The sequence below is a fragment of the Felis catus genome, chromosome X (assembly GCF_018350175.1).
Source record: "Felis catus isolate Fca126 chromosome X, F.catus_Fca126_mat1.0, whole genome shotgun sequence".
In the NCBI taxonomy this organism is placed as follows: Eukaryota; Metazoa; Chordata; class Mammalia; order Carnivora; family Felidae; genus Felis; species Felis catus.
The window spans coordinates 126,401,499-126,415,682 of NC_058386.1; the positions used below are offsets into that span (position 1 = coordinate 126,401,499).

Genomic DNA, 14,184 nt, shown 5'->3' on the forward strand with positions numbered 1-14,184 from the left:
TCTCTGATGACGGTGCTTCCACGCTGACGTGGACAGCCTCCCCCTTTTCTCGCCCAGAACCGGTTCTGCATCGATGGGACGTTGTGAGCGCGCCCGCACCCGCGGGCCGCAGGGCTTCTTGGCCCGGCCGGGGCCCCGCCGTGACCTTCCCCTTCCCCCGTGCCAGGGCCCGGGCTGCCAGCGAGCAGGCCCGGCAGCTGGAGAGCGAGCGGGAGGCCCTGCAGCAGCAGCACAGCGTGCAGGTGGACCAGCTGCGCATGCAGAGCCAGAGCGTGGAGGCCGCGCTGCGCATGGAGCGCCAGGCCGCCTCGGAGGAGAAGTGAGTGGCGCCCCACCCCCTGGGCCGACAGGGGCCGGAGGGCCGTCAGCGGCTCTCTCCCCGGCGAGGAGCCCTTCGAGGGCCCGTCCCCTAGCGCCGTCACACCCAGCCGGCCCACCCTCGGTCCCACGACGTCTGCTCCGCGGCCCACGTGCACACGGCGCCGTTTGGCCCACGTGTCGGCAGCATCAGGCCCAGGACCCCGGGAGGCTTTCTTGGCGTGCCTCTGAGTCTCCTTGCACCCAGGCCGGTCCTCCCGCCTTTCTGTGTTTTTTGGGACGCTGACTCTTTCGAAGAGCGCAGGCGGTTCCACAGTGTTGCAGACGTTCCTTCTCTTATTTTTAAAAATGTTAGCTTTAAGAAAAAAGGATGCTGAGCATTTAGTGAAGCCTGCCTCAGAGCTGACGGCCTTCCAGGCCCGGAGGCACCCTGGCCACCCCCTTTCTGGTGTGTGGACGTGACAAGAAGGACGAGGGTGGAGTGGGAGGCACAGAAGCCTGTGGCTGAGCCAGGACGAGGTGTTTCTCCAGCAAAAGCTCCTTTTCCTTAGGCGGAAGCTGGCGCAGCTACAGGTGGCCTATCACCAGCTCTTCCAGGAGTACGACAGCCACATCAAGAGCAGCGTGGTGAGCAGCGAGCGGAACCGAGTGAGTACGGGGGGAGACGTCCCTGGGACTGTCTAGGACTCCGCCTTGCTTCCTCTCCCTGTGGCCTAGACTCGGAGCCTAGTTCCCCAAATTTAGGGACGTTGGAACTCAAGGCCCTATCTGAAGAGTTGACAGAATTGGCTTTCAGGAGGGATACCAGACTTGTCCTAGAGCTTTGTCAAGCTCGCGGTGTGACAGCCCAGGGCAGGACGTGGGGAGACGGCGATCTGTGTGCCGTGCTGTTTGCTGCCTATGGGTGACTGGGCTGGGCCTCTGGATGCTCTCTCTGTGGGCTGGGAACTTGCCTGTCTCCATGGCCAGTCGTTCCTGCCAGCCATCACCAGCTCGGCTCCTGGCTCAGATTTCTGAGAGCCAAGGTAAGCCCTGGGAATGTTTCCATCCCCCTGTTGAAGGTGGCTGGGAGCCCTCTTCTGGTTTGTTCCCATCAGATCTGTACTGGGCGCAGTTTCTAGCGAGCACATTTTGCGAAGGATGTTGTCAGATGTGAACGTATGCAGGGGAGACTTATAAGGGTCAAGCCTGAAACCGACCCTGTGAAGAACGGTTGGTTACAAAGCTGTGGCCCCTTGGTCTCCAGAAGGAAGGCTTCGTGGTGTGTGTGGCTGTCCGCGTGTACGTACATGTGTGTGTTTGTAACGTGTGTGTGTGCGTGCGGGGGCGGGGGGCCTCTGTGAGGGACCAGCAGACCTTCGACCAGGGGGCAGGGTGGAAGGACTGATGGCTCTCAGCTTAGTGGTGGCATGTCGTGGAGCGTTCGTGCAGGAGACCCGCTCGGTGTGGAGGGGATGGCCTCAGGAGGGGGTCTGGCGGTGCCCCTTGAAGGGTTGGAGGAGGGCTGTGCAATTGGGGATTCTGGGAAAGGCACGTCACACCGGCTGACCTTACAGTTCCCCCTCCAGCCTCTTGCCTTTCCTGGGCCCTGCACGCACCAACATCTTGGGGTCGGCATCACTCTGGCGCTGGCCGGCCTCAGTCTCTCGTTCCTCGTGGTTCTTGTCACCTGGAGCGGCCGCCGGCCCCTGCCCTGGGCCAGCTCGGGCTCCGGCAGCCCCCCCCTTGCCCATTTCTAGGGACTGCAGCTGGAGGACCTGAAGCAGCAGCTGCAACAGGCCGAGGAGGCCCTGGTGGCCAAGCAGGAAGTGATTGACAAGCTGAAGGAAGAGGCCGAGCAGCACAAGATAGTGATGGAGACCGTTCCGGTGCTAAAAGCCCAGGTGAGCGCGCTCCTCTGTGGCCTGCTGGCTCCGGAACCTCGCGTCCTTTTGCCGTGGCTTCTTGGAAGCCCTTCGCGCCCCTCGTGCTGTTCCTCGACCTGTCGGTGCACGTGCGGGTGACTTTCCCTTGTGCTGTGGGCTGTGGGAGGGCAGGAGCCAGCTCTGCCTGGTCCCCCAGCACGGAGTGTCCGGTGAATGGCCGACGGATGGCAGGCGTGCCCCTCTCTTGGCTTTGCCAGGCGGACATCTACAAGGCCGACTTCCAGGCCGAGAGGCAGGCCCGGGAGAAGCTGGCCGAGAAGAAGGAGATTCTGCAGGAGCAGCTGGCCCAGCTGCAGCGGGACTACAGCCGCCTGAAGGCCAGCTGCCAGGAGTCCGCCAGGTGGGCCCCCCGCCCCAGGACTGGGAGCCGGTGCCCTTCTCTCGCAGTGAGCGGTGAGGCAGGGCTCGTGGCTTGTCGGCCCCTCGCCTTCCGTCCGTCCCCTCTTCCCGCCCCCTCCTCCTGCCCCACCCTCCCTTCAGCCTCCTATGTAGGCCCTGGAGCTCTACTTGCCCTCGTTGATCTGGCCGTTTTTCTTTTCAAAGGATTGAAGATATGAGGAAGCGGCACGTGGAGGCCTCCCAGGCCCCCGTAGCCCCTGCCCCAGGTGAGTGAGCCGCTGGAGGGTGGGTGGAGAGGGAGGGTGCCAGCAAAAGCCCCTTACCGCCTCCCCGGACTTACTCTGTGGAGCGCACTGCCCCCTGGGGGGCCTAACGGGGAGGGGCCGGTGGTGGTGACTCCAGGAGCCACGCCCAACAGTTCTGACAGGCCTCTGTACTTTCTGCGGCTTCCCCTCTTTCTCCAGCTCACCCCTCCTTCCACCTGGCCCTGCCCAACCAGAGGAGAAGCCCCCCCGAGGAGCCGCCTGACTTCTGTTGCCCCAAGTGCCAGTATCAGGCTCCCGATATGGACACCCTGCAGATACATGTCATGGAGTGCATCGAGTAGGGCCGCCTGCTGACGAGTAGCACGGGGCTGCACGGTGCGTGCTGTCCTGCGCGCCCGGTCCTCGGTTATGGGCTGGCTGACACGGAGCGGGCCGCCTCTTTGAGCACCAAGGGCTAGCTCGAGGACCTCACGCTTCAGCTCCCCCATCTGCTGGCTTGCCTCAGTTAGGGTACCTGCGACCCCAGTTAGGCCCGATGCTCTGCTGTTTTTGTTTGTTCTGTCTGCTTGAACTGCCTGCCTCTAGGGGCTCTGTCTTTTTCCACCTCCTCTGGGGAAGTTGAGAATCAAGGCCAGGGCTCTCAGAGAGAACTTCTTAAGCCGAGATGGGCAGAAGCCCTTCCCCGCGCCCGCCCCCCCAAGCTCCAGCACACCGTGGCGCCAGCGCTCTCGCGGGCTGTGTGCCATTCCGTTTGGAGGCTGCACCGTGCGCGATCCAAGCAGTCCGCTGCTGACGAACATTTGGGTTGTGGCCGCTCTTTTATTGTCACCGAGAATGCTACAGCGAACAGCTGTGTGCATCAGTTACGCGTATCTCTGGGGCAGATTGTTAGAGGCAGTGGCATTGAGCACGTGCACACGGGGTGGGTGGTGTCAGGGTGCTGCCCCCACTTCCTCGTAGCCTTGCCCATCTGTCAGGCGTGGGGTTGTCTGTTAAGGGTGGGTTTGAGCATCTTTGTGGAGCTCGAAGGATCCTCTCCAGGTCTTCTGGTGGTAATGGCTCGTTTGTACTTTTTGCCCACTTTTCTACCGGTCATAAGCGGGATCAGCTCTCGAGTGTGGTAGACATTGCGATGATCCTCTCCTACCCTGACTTTGTGCCAGCGTGTCGTGGGTCTGAACTTTGTTATCTTTCATACTCACATCTCTCCACCTGTCCTGCACCGCTTTGGGTTTGCCGTTGTGAGCAGCTCCCGGTCTGACGGGGAGCCGCTTCCCACGTGTACACTTTTCCTTTCCCTTTCCTTGCACCGCAGCGTGCTCTTGCCCTCCCCGGGCGCGTCGCTGCCCTGTGTGAGCAGTGGTGCTTGTGAAGGGAGGCCACTAGGCAGTGATTGGCAGATCGTGAACACTGGAGCACTCCTTATCGTTGCTTTGTAAGATGCTGGATGTTTCCTTGGATGTCAAAGCCACGGGCGTTAACCCTGCAGTTGTCAGGAAAGAATGTTGGAAGTGGAGGGAGAATGTCCTACGCTCCCCGGGCCCTCCTCTGTTCTCCCCTGGCTGGGAGCGGGCTGTTGCTGAAGACAAGCCTGGCCCAGGGCTTGGGTGGCGCTTGCGGGAGCAGGGGTGCCTTTTCCATTGCCCGAAGCCCAAGTGTCTAATTGCACGTGATTATACTTTGGGAAAATGTTAAAGGCCCGGACAGGCCCCCCCCAACTCTCACCTGCTGCATTCAGTCCTGATCCTGCGATTTTTCTGTAAGAGCACTTTTAGTTTGCAGGGGGTGGGTATTAAATTCCCGTGGCCCCTGTGACAAGAGACCAATGTGGTGGCTTAAAACAACAGGAATTCATTCTCTTGTGGTTGTGGAAGTCAGAAGTCTGAAATCTGGGTGACAGTGACAGCAGGGGTGGGAAAATCAGTTTCAGGCCTATCTCCCAGCTTCTGGTGCCTGCCTCCGTGGTTACATGGCCTCTTCTTTTTTCTGACCGTGTCATCTTTTCTGTCTCTTACAAGGACACCCGTCACTGGACGTAGGGCCCACCTACATCATATCCACGATGAGCTCACTTCGAGGTCGTTATCTTCATTACATCCACAGAGACTCTTTTTTCCAGATAAGGTCGTAATCACAGATTCTGGGGATTACGACATGCATCCATCTTTTGGGCCACCACTGAGCCCAGCACGGGGCTGTCTTCTACAGCGCACAGACTAGGACAAATGGAGTTGAAGCCAGATGTCTTCAGCGCTGGTGGCTCCGTTGGGGGGGCTCCGTTCCCCGGGGTGATGGTGGCTGCAGAGGCACGTGACTGGTTGGGTGTGGGGCAGGTCCTTGCGGGTGGGAATGTCGCTCTTTACGACATCGTGTGTCCAGCTGGACGCTGCGCCAGGGCTGGCAGACACAGGTGGGGAGAGGAGGGGGAGGCTGCGGGACAGAGCCGAGGGAGCGGCCCGCGCCCTGGGCCCCAGCTACCATCTGGGTAGGGACGGGCTTCCTGCTTTGTCGGGGTAGCCAACACAGGCATGGGGAGCCCCTCTGTGACCGGCCCTGTCTTCTGAAAGGGAGTTGAGAGGAAGAGGATGAGACCCGGCAGTAGTGAGAGGCAGATGTTCGCGTCCCAGGACCTTGCCTCGGGTTCTGGCAGCGTCACCCGCATGGCCATGCGCCCGTATGGCCACTGTACGTTAGACCCCAAGGATTGAAAGCACACCATTCACTCAGGAGTGAGGGGCTTCTGCTTTCTTCTCTGGCTTTCCTGAGATTGGGCTTCTAGGATAAGTGGTTAGATCCCTCCTGTGCGGGAAGCGGCCTGCCTACCTAATTACCGTGCCCCTTGACCCTCACAACCCTGGGTTCGGGAGACAAAGACCGAGCTAGAAGCGCATCCCGCCGAAACCCGTGTCCTTCCTTGTTGCTCATACTTGACTGTGTGGCTACGTGCTGGTCAGTGCTGAAGAGACATCCAGGTGACCAATAAAATGAGCACAGTAAGAAAGCGTTTCTCCTTCACTAGTAACTAAAACACACAGTCAAACTCGACAAAAAGTGATGTCAAACTGGCAATACATGAAGACCTTGGGTGTCCTGCTGGCAAAGTGCACGGCCGGCCCCCTGCCGGGGCCTGGTTTGGCAGGCTGGGACCAGCACTTAGGAAGCAGCCTCAGCCCGCTCCGCCGGAAGCGGAAGCGACAGCCGGGTGCACACAGCGACTCTGGCATCGCAGGGGCGCTCGCCGTGCCATCCTTTGTAGCTGTGCTTGGGGACTGTGTTGTGAACATCTGGCCACGTGGAACACTCTGTAGCACGTTGATGTGAAAAAGCCAGTAGACGAGATTCTGTACAGAGTGTGACCCCAATAAAAAAGTAACCGCAGTTGGTGCACACCCGGCTACCGTTTGGATGGGTGTGGGTGGTAGGATGACTGGTAATGAAGTTTTCCTTTTTTTTAAAAAAAAAATTTTTTTAATGTTTGTTTTTGACAGAGAGAGCGAGCGAGGGAGCATGAGTGGGGGAGGGGCAGACAGAGAGGGAGACACAGAACAGGAAGCAGGCTCCAGGCTCTGAGGTGTCAGCACAGAGCCCGGCGCAGGGCTCGAACTCACCGCGAGATCATGACCTGAGCCGAAGTCGGACGCTCAACCGACTGAGCCACCCAGGTGCCCTTGAAGTTTTCCTTTTGTATTTAATGTGTCTTCTGAATGCCTATACTTTGCACGTAGTAAGTTGATACACAGAAAATGTATGTTACTGCAAAGTCCGCCTGGTATTAGCACTGAGGTTTTGTCTGTGCTAGTGGCTGAGAAAAGGGCACACTCACGTGACTGCCAATGAATTGTCTAAGTGACTGATTTGATGCTCCTGGGGTGTATCTGCTGGGGCTGCCGGGACAAGGCACGGCAGGCTGGGCAGCCCCAACAACAGAAACGTATTTTCTCCCGGCTCTGGAAGCCAGAAGCCCAAGATCCACGTGTTGGGAGGCTCAGTCCCTCCTGGGGGCTGTGAGGGAAGGACTGGTTCGAGGCCCGTCTCCTTGGCATGGTCTCCCCATGTGCGTGTCTGTGCGTGTCCGTTTCCAAACGTCCCCTTTTTATAAGGACACAGTCCTCTTGGGTTGGGGCCTGCCCTCGTGACTTCCTGATAACTGTCCCGGCTGTAAAGACTACGTCTCCGAGTAAGGTCACATTCTGAGGTCCTAGGGGTTAGGATTGCCACATTTCTTCTTGTGGCGGGAGGACATATTTTAGCCCATAACGCACGGGTAGCCCAACCCCGTTTCATAGCAGGAGAGCATGCTGCCCGGCCCGCAGCAGGAGCAGGAAGCCTTCCATTGACAGCTGACCATTGATACTGCACGAAGGTGACCGGGCTGAGCTGGCTTCCTTGGCTGAGGACTAGGCCCCGCAGCAGGATACTAGTAATCCAAACGGAGCTGATGGGTTCTCCCACGTTCTCTGCTGAGCCTTGGAGAGCAGCGGAGGAGGGGACGGTGTGCTAGAGGAGGCCGCCCTGGGCCCGGCGGCTGTGTGATGGTGGGTCCATGACTTCACCTTTCCGAGCCCCAGTCTCCACATCCATAACATGAGAACCTCAAAGCTTTGCCTTCCATTAGAGTAGCTGCTGAGAGCTGGCTGTAGTTTGCCTCCTTTGCCACAACAATGGATGGAGAAGAGAAGGAGGAAATCCCATAGGACCACAAGAGCTTCTCAGCATGGCCGTGTGGCCGCCTCATGGTTTCTCTGCATTCCCCAATATTCCTTTCTTTCCTCCTCTTCTGAAGCCACTGTTAGTTTGTTCCACAAGGTATATCACCCGAGGATATATTTTCCTGTAGTAGGCTAATTATTCTTTGATGTAACAGCTGAATAGTAAGTAGCTGAGCATTATGATTTTTTTTTTTAAGTTACTTTGCATCTCTGGGGCTCTTGTTTATTTTTTTTAATGTTTTATTTATTTTTGAGAGAGAGACAGAGACAGAGTACGAGCAGGGGAGGGGCAGAGAGGGAGGGAGGCAGAATCCACGAACCAGGCTCCAGGCTCTGAGCTGTCAGCACAGAGCCGGATGTGGGGCTTGAACCTGTGAACCAGGAGATCATGACCTGAAGTCGGACGCTTAACCGACTGAGCCACTCAGGCACCCCTGGAGCTCTGTCTTTTAAGTACTTTAAGTGGTAAATATTATATTTATTAAATAGACACCATCAGGGTTCCACTCCCTTTCTTTTCTTTTTTTTTTTTCCCCCCCTTTTCCTCTTTCATTTATTGGAAGTTCTTAAGGAGGAAGAAAACAAATTGCCCTACAGTTTTCCTCACTAGTAATCAGCCTTGGGTGTCAAAGCAAGTAAATCCAAATAGCTCTAAGTGCAGTGGACTGAGATCAGAATCCACGATGAATTTAAGTGAAGGTTGTTCAAAGTGCTCCTTTAAAACTAATTCTTGGGGCTCCCGGGTGGTTAGTCAGTTAAGTGTCTGACTCTTGACTTTGGCTCAGGTCATGATCTCAGAGTTTGCGTTCAAGCCCCTCAGGCTCTGTACTGATGGCATGGAACTTGCTTGGGATTCGGTCTCGCCTCTCTGCCCCTCACCTGCTTCTGTTCTCTCTCTTTTTCTCTCAAAATAAATTTACACCCTAATTCTTGGGGCACCTGGCTGGCTCACCTGGTAGAGCACGTGACTCTTAATCTTGGGAGTGGTAGGTTTGAGCCCCACATTGGGTGTAGAGATTACTTAACAATAAACTTTTTTTTTTAACTTTTTTTTTAACGTTTATTTATTTTTGAGACAGAGAGAGACAGAGCATGAACGGGGGAGGGTCAGAGAGAGGGAGACACAGAATCCGAAACAGGCTCCAGGCTCTGAGCTGTCAGCACAGAGCCCGACGCGGGGCTCGAACTCACGGACCGCGAGATCATGACCTGAGCCGAAGTCGGCCGCTTAACTGACTGAGCCACCCAGGCGCCCCAACAATAAACTCTTATTAAAAACCCTAATTCTTTTGTATCTATTATGGTGCCATTGAGGAATGATGTTTCCATTGATGTGGGAAGCAAAGACAGAAGGAATTGGCAGATAAAATTAAATTTCCTTATAACCTGCAGCCCATTGGCAAATACTTGAGGCAGGCAAAGTAAACCTTTCAGAACTCCCTACGGTCTTTTTTTAAAATACGAAATGTATTGTCAGGTTGGTTTCTATACAATACCCATTGCTCATCCCAACAGGTGCCCTCCTCAATACCCATCACCCACCCTCACCTCCCCCCCACCCCCCATCAACCCTCAGTTTATTCTCGGTTTTTAAGAATCTCTTATGGTTTGCCTCCTTCCCTCTCTAACTTTTTTTTTCCTTCCCCTCCCCCATGGTCTTCTGTTAAGTTTCTCAGGATCCACGTAAGAGTGAAAACATTGGTATTTGTCTTTCTCTGTATGACTTATTTCACTTAGCATAACACTCTCCAGTTCCATCCAAGTTGCTACAAATGGCCATATTTCATTCTTTCTCATTGCCAAGTAGTATTCCATTGTGTATATAAACCACAACTTCTTTATCCATTCGTCAGTTGATGGACATTTAGGCTCTTTCCATAATTTGGCTGTTGTTGAGAGTGCTGCTATAACCATTGGGGTACGAGTGCCCCTATGCATCAGTATTCCTGTACCCCTTGGGTACATTCCTAGCAGTGCTATTGCTGGGTCATAGGGTAGGTCTATTTTTAATTTTCTGAGGAATCTCCACACTGTTTTCCAGAGCGGCTGCACCAGTTTGCATTCCCACCAACAGTGCAAGAGGGTTCCCGTTTCTCCACATCCTCGCCAGCATCTATAGTCTCCTGATTTGTTCATTTTAGCCACTCTGACCGGCGTGAGGTGGTATCTGAGTGTGGTTTTGATTTGTATTACCCTGGTGAGGGGTGACGTTGAGCATCTTTTCATGTGCCTGTTGGCCATCTGGATGTCTTCTTTAGAGAAGTGTCTATTCATGTCTTCTGCCCATTTCTTCACTGGATTATTTGTTTTTCGGGTGTGGAGTTTGGTGAGTTCTTTATAGATTTTGGATACTAGCCCTTTGCTAGATATGTCATTTGCAACTACTGTCTTAATGGTAATGCTTTGCTGGAGGGAAAATCAACCTAGTTTGACAATAGCTAGGCCTCTGGTATCCTTCTTTAGCATGTGAAAATCTCTTGGGAAACTTTCTCTTGACTTTACCTCCTCTGACTCCCAAGGATATAATCAGTCTCTCCTCAGGGTCCCAGGGCAGCTCTTCCTGCCCATGGCTCCTGTCCCCATATTTTAATAAAATCACCATTTTTGCATCAAAGATGTCTCAAGAATTCTTTCTTGGCCATTGGTCCTGAACCTCACGAACCCCAGCCATCACCCCAAACCTCATCATCCATGATCTAGGTTTTTCTTTTTTTTTTTTTTGAGAGATAGGGAGAGAAAGCAAGCAAGGCAGGAGCAGAGAGAGAGAGAGAGAGAGAGAGAGAGAATCCCAATCAGGTTTCCACGATGCCAGAGCAAAGCCTGATGTGGGGCCCGAACTCACGAACCACGAGATCATGGCCTAGGCCGAAATCAAGAGTCAGATGCTTAACCAATTGAGCCACCCAGGTGCCCCTCCATGATCTATGTTGATTGGAAGATCAATTTTTACCAGTGACTTTACATTTTACAGCAGTAAATTTTTACTTGTGGGTTTAAAGATTCAACTAGGGGCCCCTGGGTGGCTCAGTCAATTAAGTGTCTGACTTGGGCTCAGGGTATGGTCTAAAGATTCATGAGTTGAGGGGCGCCTGGGTGGCGCAGTTGGTTAAGCGTCCGACTTCAGCCAGGTCACGATCTCGCGGTCCATGAGTTCGAGCCCCGCGTCAGGCTCTGGGCTGATGGCTCAGAGCCTGGAGCCTGCTTCCGATTCTGTGTCTCCCTCTCTCTCTGCCCCTCCCCCGTTCATGCTCTGTCTCTCTCTGTCCCAAAAATAAATAAACGTTGAAAAAAAAAAAAAAAAAAAAAAAAAAGATTCATGAGTTGAAGCCCTGCATCAGGCTTGCTGCTGTCAGTGCAGAGCCTACTTCAGACCCTCTGTCTCCCTCTCTCTGCCCTTTCCCCATGCGCTCTCTCTCTCTCTCTCTCTCTCTCTCTCTCAAAAATAATCATTTTAAAAAGATTCAGTCAACAAATGTATATTTAGCAAGGCACTATAGGGGACATGAAAACTATGACAGTCTGTGCTTCTGGATGACCAACGCTGTTTATTTATTTTTATTTTTTACGAATTTTTCTTAATGTTTATTTTTGAGAGAGAGAGCGAGAGAGCAAGAGAGCACACAAGTGAAGGAGGGGCAGAGAGAGAGAGGGAGACACAGAATCCAAAGCAGGCTCCAGGCTCTGAGCTGTCAGCACACAGCCCGATGTGGGGCTCAATCTCACAAACCGCGAGATCATGACCTGAGCCAAAGTTGGATGCTTAACCGACTGAGCCACCCAGGTGCCCCCCAGCTACTGTTTAAAATTTAATTGGATGGGGCTCCTGGGTGGCTCAGTCGGTTAAGTGTCTAACTTGATTTTGGCTCAGGTCATGATCTCATGGTTCGTGGGATCGAGCCCCACATCGGGGTCTGTGCTGACAGAAATGGAATCTGCTTGGGATTATGTCTCTTTGCCCCTCCCCCGCTCGTGCTCGTCCCCCTCAGAATAAGTAAATAAACATTAAAAATTGCCTTTAAACAAAATAAAATTTAATTGGAGTATATATAAAAGAGAAAATGAAAAGCTAGGAAAATACTTGAAATCTTATCAAAGTGTTCCCTCCTAAGCTCCAATGTTCCTTTTTCAGCAAAGGAAATATCATAGGAGAATATCAATGCCTGGACCAGGAGTTAGGGGAGTCTGGGATTTTTTTCTGAAATTGAGTGAAGTGTATTCTTAGATGACTGCGAATTTCCAAGACTCTTGAAACATCTTTGCATCTCTTTCCAATTTGCTGTTACTTCACCTGAAATCCAATTGGAAGGCTTACACTTCAGCTTTATCCCATTACTTGTTCTAGTCAAATAGTTCATGGTGACTTAATTTGAGACATGGTCCCTAGGACATTGGGACCCAATGATGGGAGATGGAAGTCCACATGCTGCTCTGTCCCAAAGGAGATGGCCTTCATTCTGGACTGCGTGGAGCCACCTGAGTGGGATGCAGATATTGGAGAACTGAGAAGACATCACTGCAGACCCCAGCCCTGTTACACTTGATAAAGAAAGGCCATGAGTGAGGTGCCAGGCTGGCTCAGTCAGAAGTGCACGTGACTCTTGTTCTCAGGGTTATGAGTTCAAGCCCCACATTGGGTAAATTTCAGAGAAATTAAAGAAGAATAAACAAGAAAAGCTGAGAACATTTATTATTGCTCCCCCCCCCCGAATGCAAATCATTTATGACTGATATCTTGGTCTCTATCTCAAGCCTTTTCTGTCCTTTGAGAATATGTATTTAAAATTTTTTTTAATTTTAATTTTTTTAATGTTAAAAAAATTAGAGAGAGAGAGAGAGAGAGAGAGAGAGAGAGAGAGAGAATGAGCGGGGGAGGGGCAGAGAGAGAGGGAGACACAGAATTGGAGGCAGGCTCCAGTCTCTGAGCTGTCAGCACAGAGCCCAACGTGGGGCTCGAACTCACGGACCGCGAGATCATGACCTGAGCTGAAGTCGGATGCTTAACCGACTGAGCCACCCAGGTGCCCCAAGAATATGTATTTTTTTTTTTAAACTTTTTAACAAAGTTTATTTATCCATTTTGAGAGAGAGAGAGAAAGAGAATCCCAAGCAGGCTTTGTACTGTCAGCACAGAGCCCAACGTGGGGCTTCAACTCACAAGCCATGAGACCATGACCTGAACTGAAACCAAGAGTCAGACACTCAACCAACTGAGCCACCCAGGTGCCCCTTGAGAGTATGTATTTTTATTTATATCTGGGGTGGTATTAAACTGTCATCATTAAAATATGTCTATTGGTAAAAAAAAAAAAATTAAAAAAAAAAAGGGGGCCCCTGGGTGGCTCAGTCGGTTGGTTGTCTGACTTCAGCTCAGGTCATGATCTCACTGCTTGTGAGTTTGAGCCCCGCATCAGACTCTGCTCTGACAGCTAAGAGCCTGGAGCCTACTTCAGATTCTGTGTCTCCCTCTCTCTCTGCCCCTCTCCCACTCACGCTCTGTCTCTTTCTCTCAAAAATAAACGGTAAATTTTTTTAAAAGTATGTTTATTGGTAAGATATGAACAATGTGATTATTAATAAAGTTAGCTTGAATTCCCCCATTAAAAAGGATCCTAAGAGAATACTATGAATAATTAATTATATGCCAACAAATTAGGTAACTTAGATGAAATAGACAAATTCCTAGAAACACAAACTACCAAAACTGATTCAAGAAGAAATAGAAATTTTCAAAACATTAGAAAAACGGGGGGGGGGGGGGCGCCTGGGTGGCTCAGTCAGTTGAGTGTCCGACTTCGGCTCAGGTCATGATCTTGTAGTTTGTGAGTTCGAGCCCTGCATCGGGCTCTGTGCTGACAGCTCAGAGCCTGGAGCCTGGAGCCTGGAGCCTGCTTCAGATTCTATGTCTCACTCTCTCTCTGGCCCTCCCCCAGTCGTGCTCTGTCCCTCTCTCAGAAATAAACATTAAAAAAAATTAAAAAAAAAAGAAATAGAAAATTTCAACAGGCCTATCATGTGTAAAGAGACTGAATCATTGCTGTGATCTGAATGTGTTCCCCCTAAATTCATATGTTGACATCCTAACCCCCAAAGGATGGTATGAGGAGATAGGGCATTTGGGAGATGATTGAGATGGGACCCATCTTTATAAAAGAGGCCCCAGAGGATTTGCTTGCCCCTTCCACCATGTAAGGACATCACAAGAAGTCTGCAGCCAGTAAGAGAGCTCTCACCTGACCATGCTGGCACTGTGATCTCAGATTTCTAGCCTCCAGAACAAATGAGAAACAAATTTCTGTTGTTAATCAGCCACCCATCCATGCATTTTGTTAAAGCAACCCAAATGGACCAAGGAAATCAGTAATCAAAAACCTCCTGGGGTGCCTGGGTGGCTCAGTCTGTTAAGCTTCTTGGTTTTGGCTCAGGTCATGATCTTGTGGTTTGTGAGATTGAGCCCCGAGTCGGTTTCCATGCTGGCAGTGGAGCCTGCTTGGGACTCTATCTCTCTCCCTCTCTCTCTCTCCCCCTCCTCCACTCACTCTCTTCCATGTGTGTGCACTCTCTTTCTCAAAATAAATAAACTTAAGAAAAAAAAAAAAACTCCTAAAAGAAAAGTCCTGGACCAGATAG

At 52.2% G+C, this 14,184-nt stretch overlaps 1 protein-coding gene across 9 annotated transcripts in view; it reads left to right on the top strand.

Annotated features, from left to right (window-relative positions):
- Positions 1-9,615, top strand: part of IKBKG (inhibitor of nuclear factor kappa B kinase regulatory subunit gamma) — a 28,744-nt gene extending 19,129 nt beyond the window's left edge. For 6 of the 9 annotated variants that reach the window (XM_019824505.3, XM_045051262.1, XM_019824504.2 and 3 more), the window contains 6 exons: positions 167-319; positions 870-966; positions 2,058-2,201; positions 2,441-2,583; positions 2,787-2,848; positions 3,047-6,235. In XM_019824505.3, the coding sequence (XP_019680064.1) occupies positions 167-319; positions 870-966; positions 2,058-2,201; positions 2,441-2,583; positions 2,787-2,848; positions 3,047-3,189 (742 nt within the window). In that variant the 3' untranslated portion in view covers positions 3,190-6,235. Of the gene's footprint in view, positions 1-166; positions 320-869; positions 967-2,057; positions 2,202-2,379; positions 2,584-2,786; positions 2,849-3,046; positions 6,236-9,598 lie in introns of those variants that run through there. The other 3 variants (XM_019824502.3, XM_019824501.3, XR_006593339.1) reach the window with 3 other exon arrangements.
- The last annotated feature ends 4,569 nt before the right edge of the window (positions 9,616-14,184 follow it).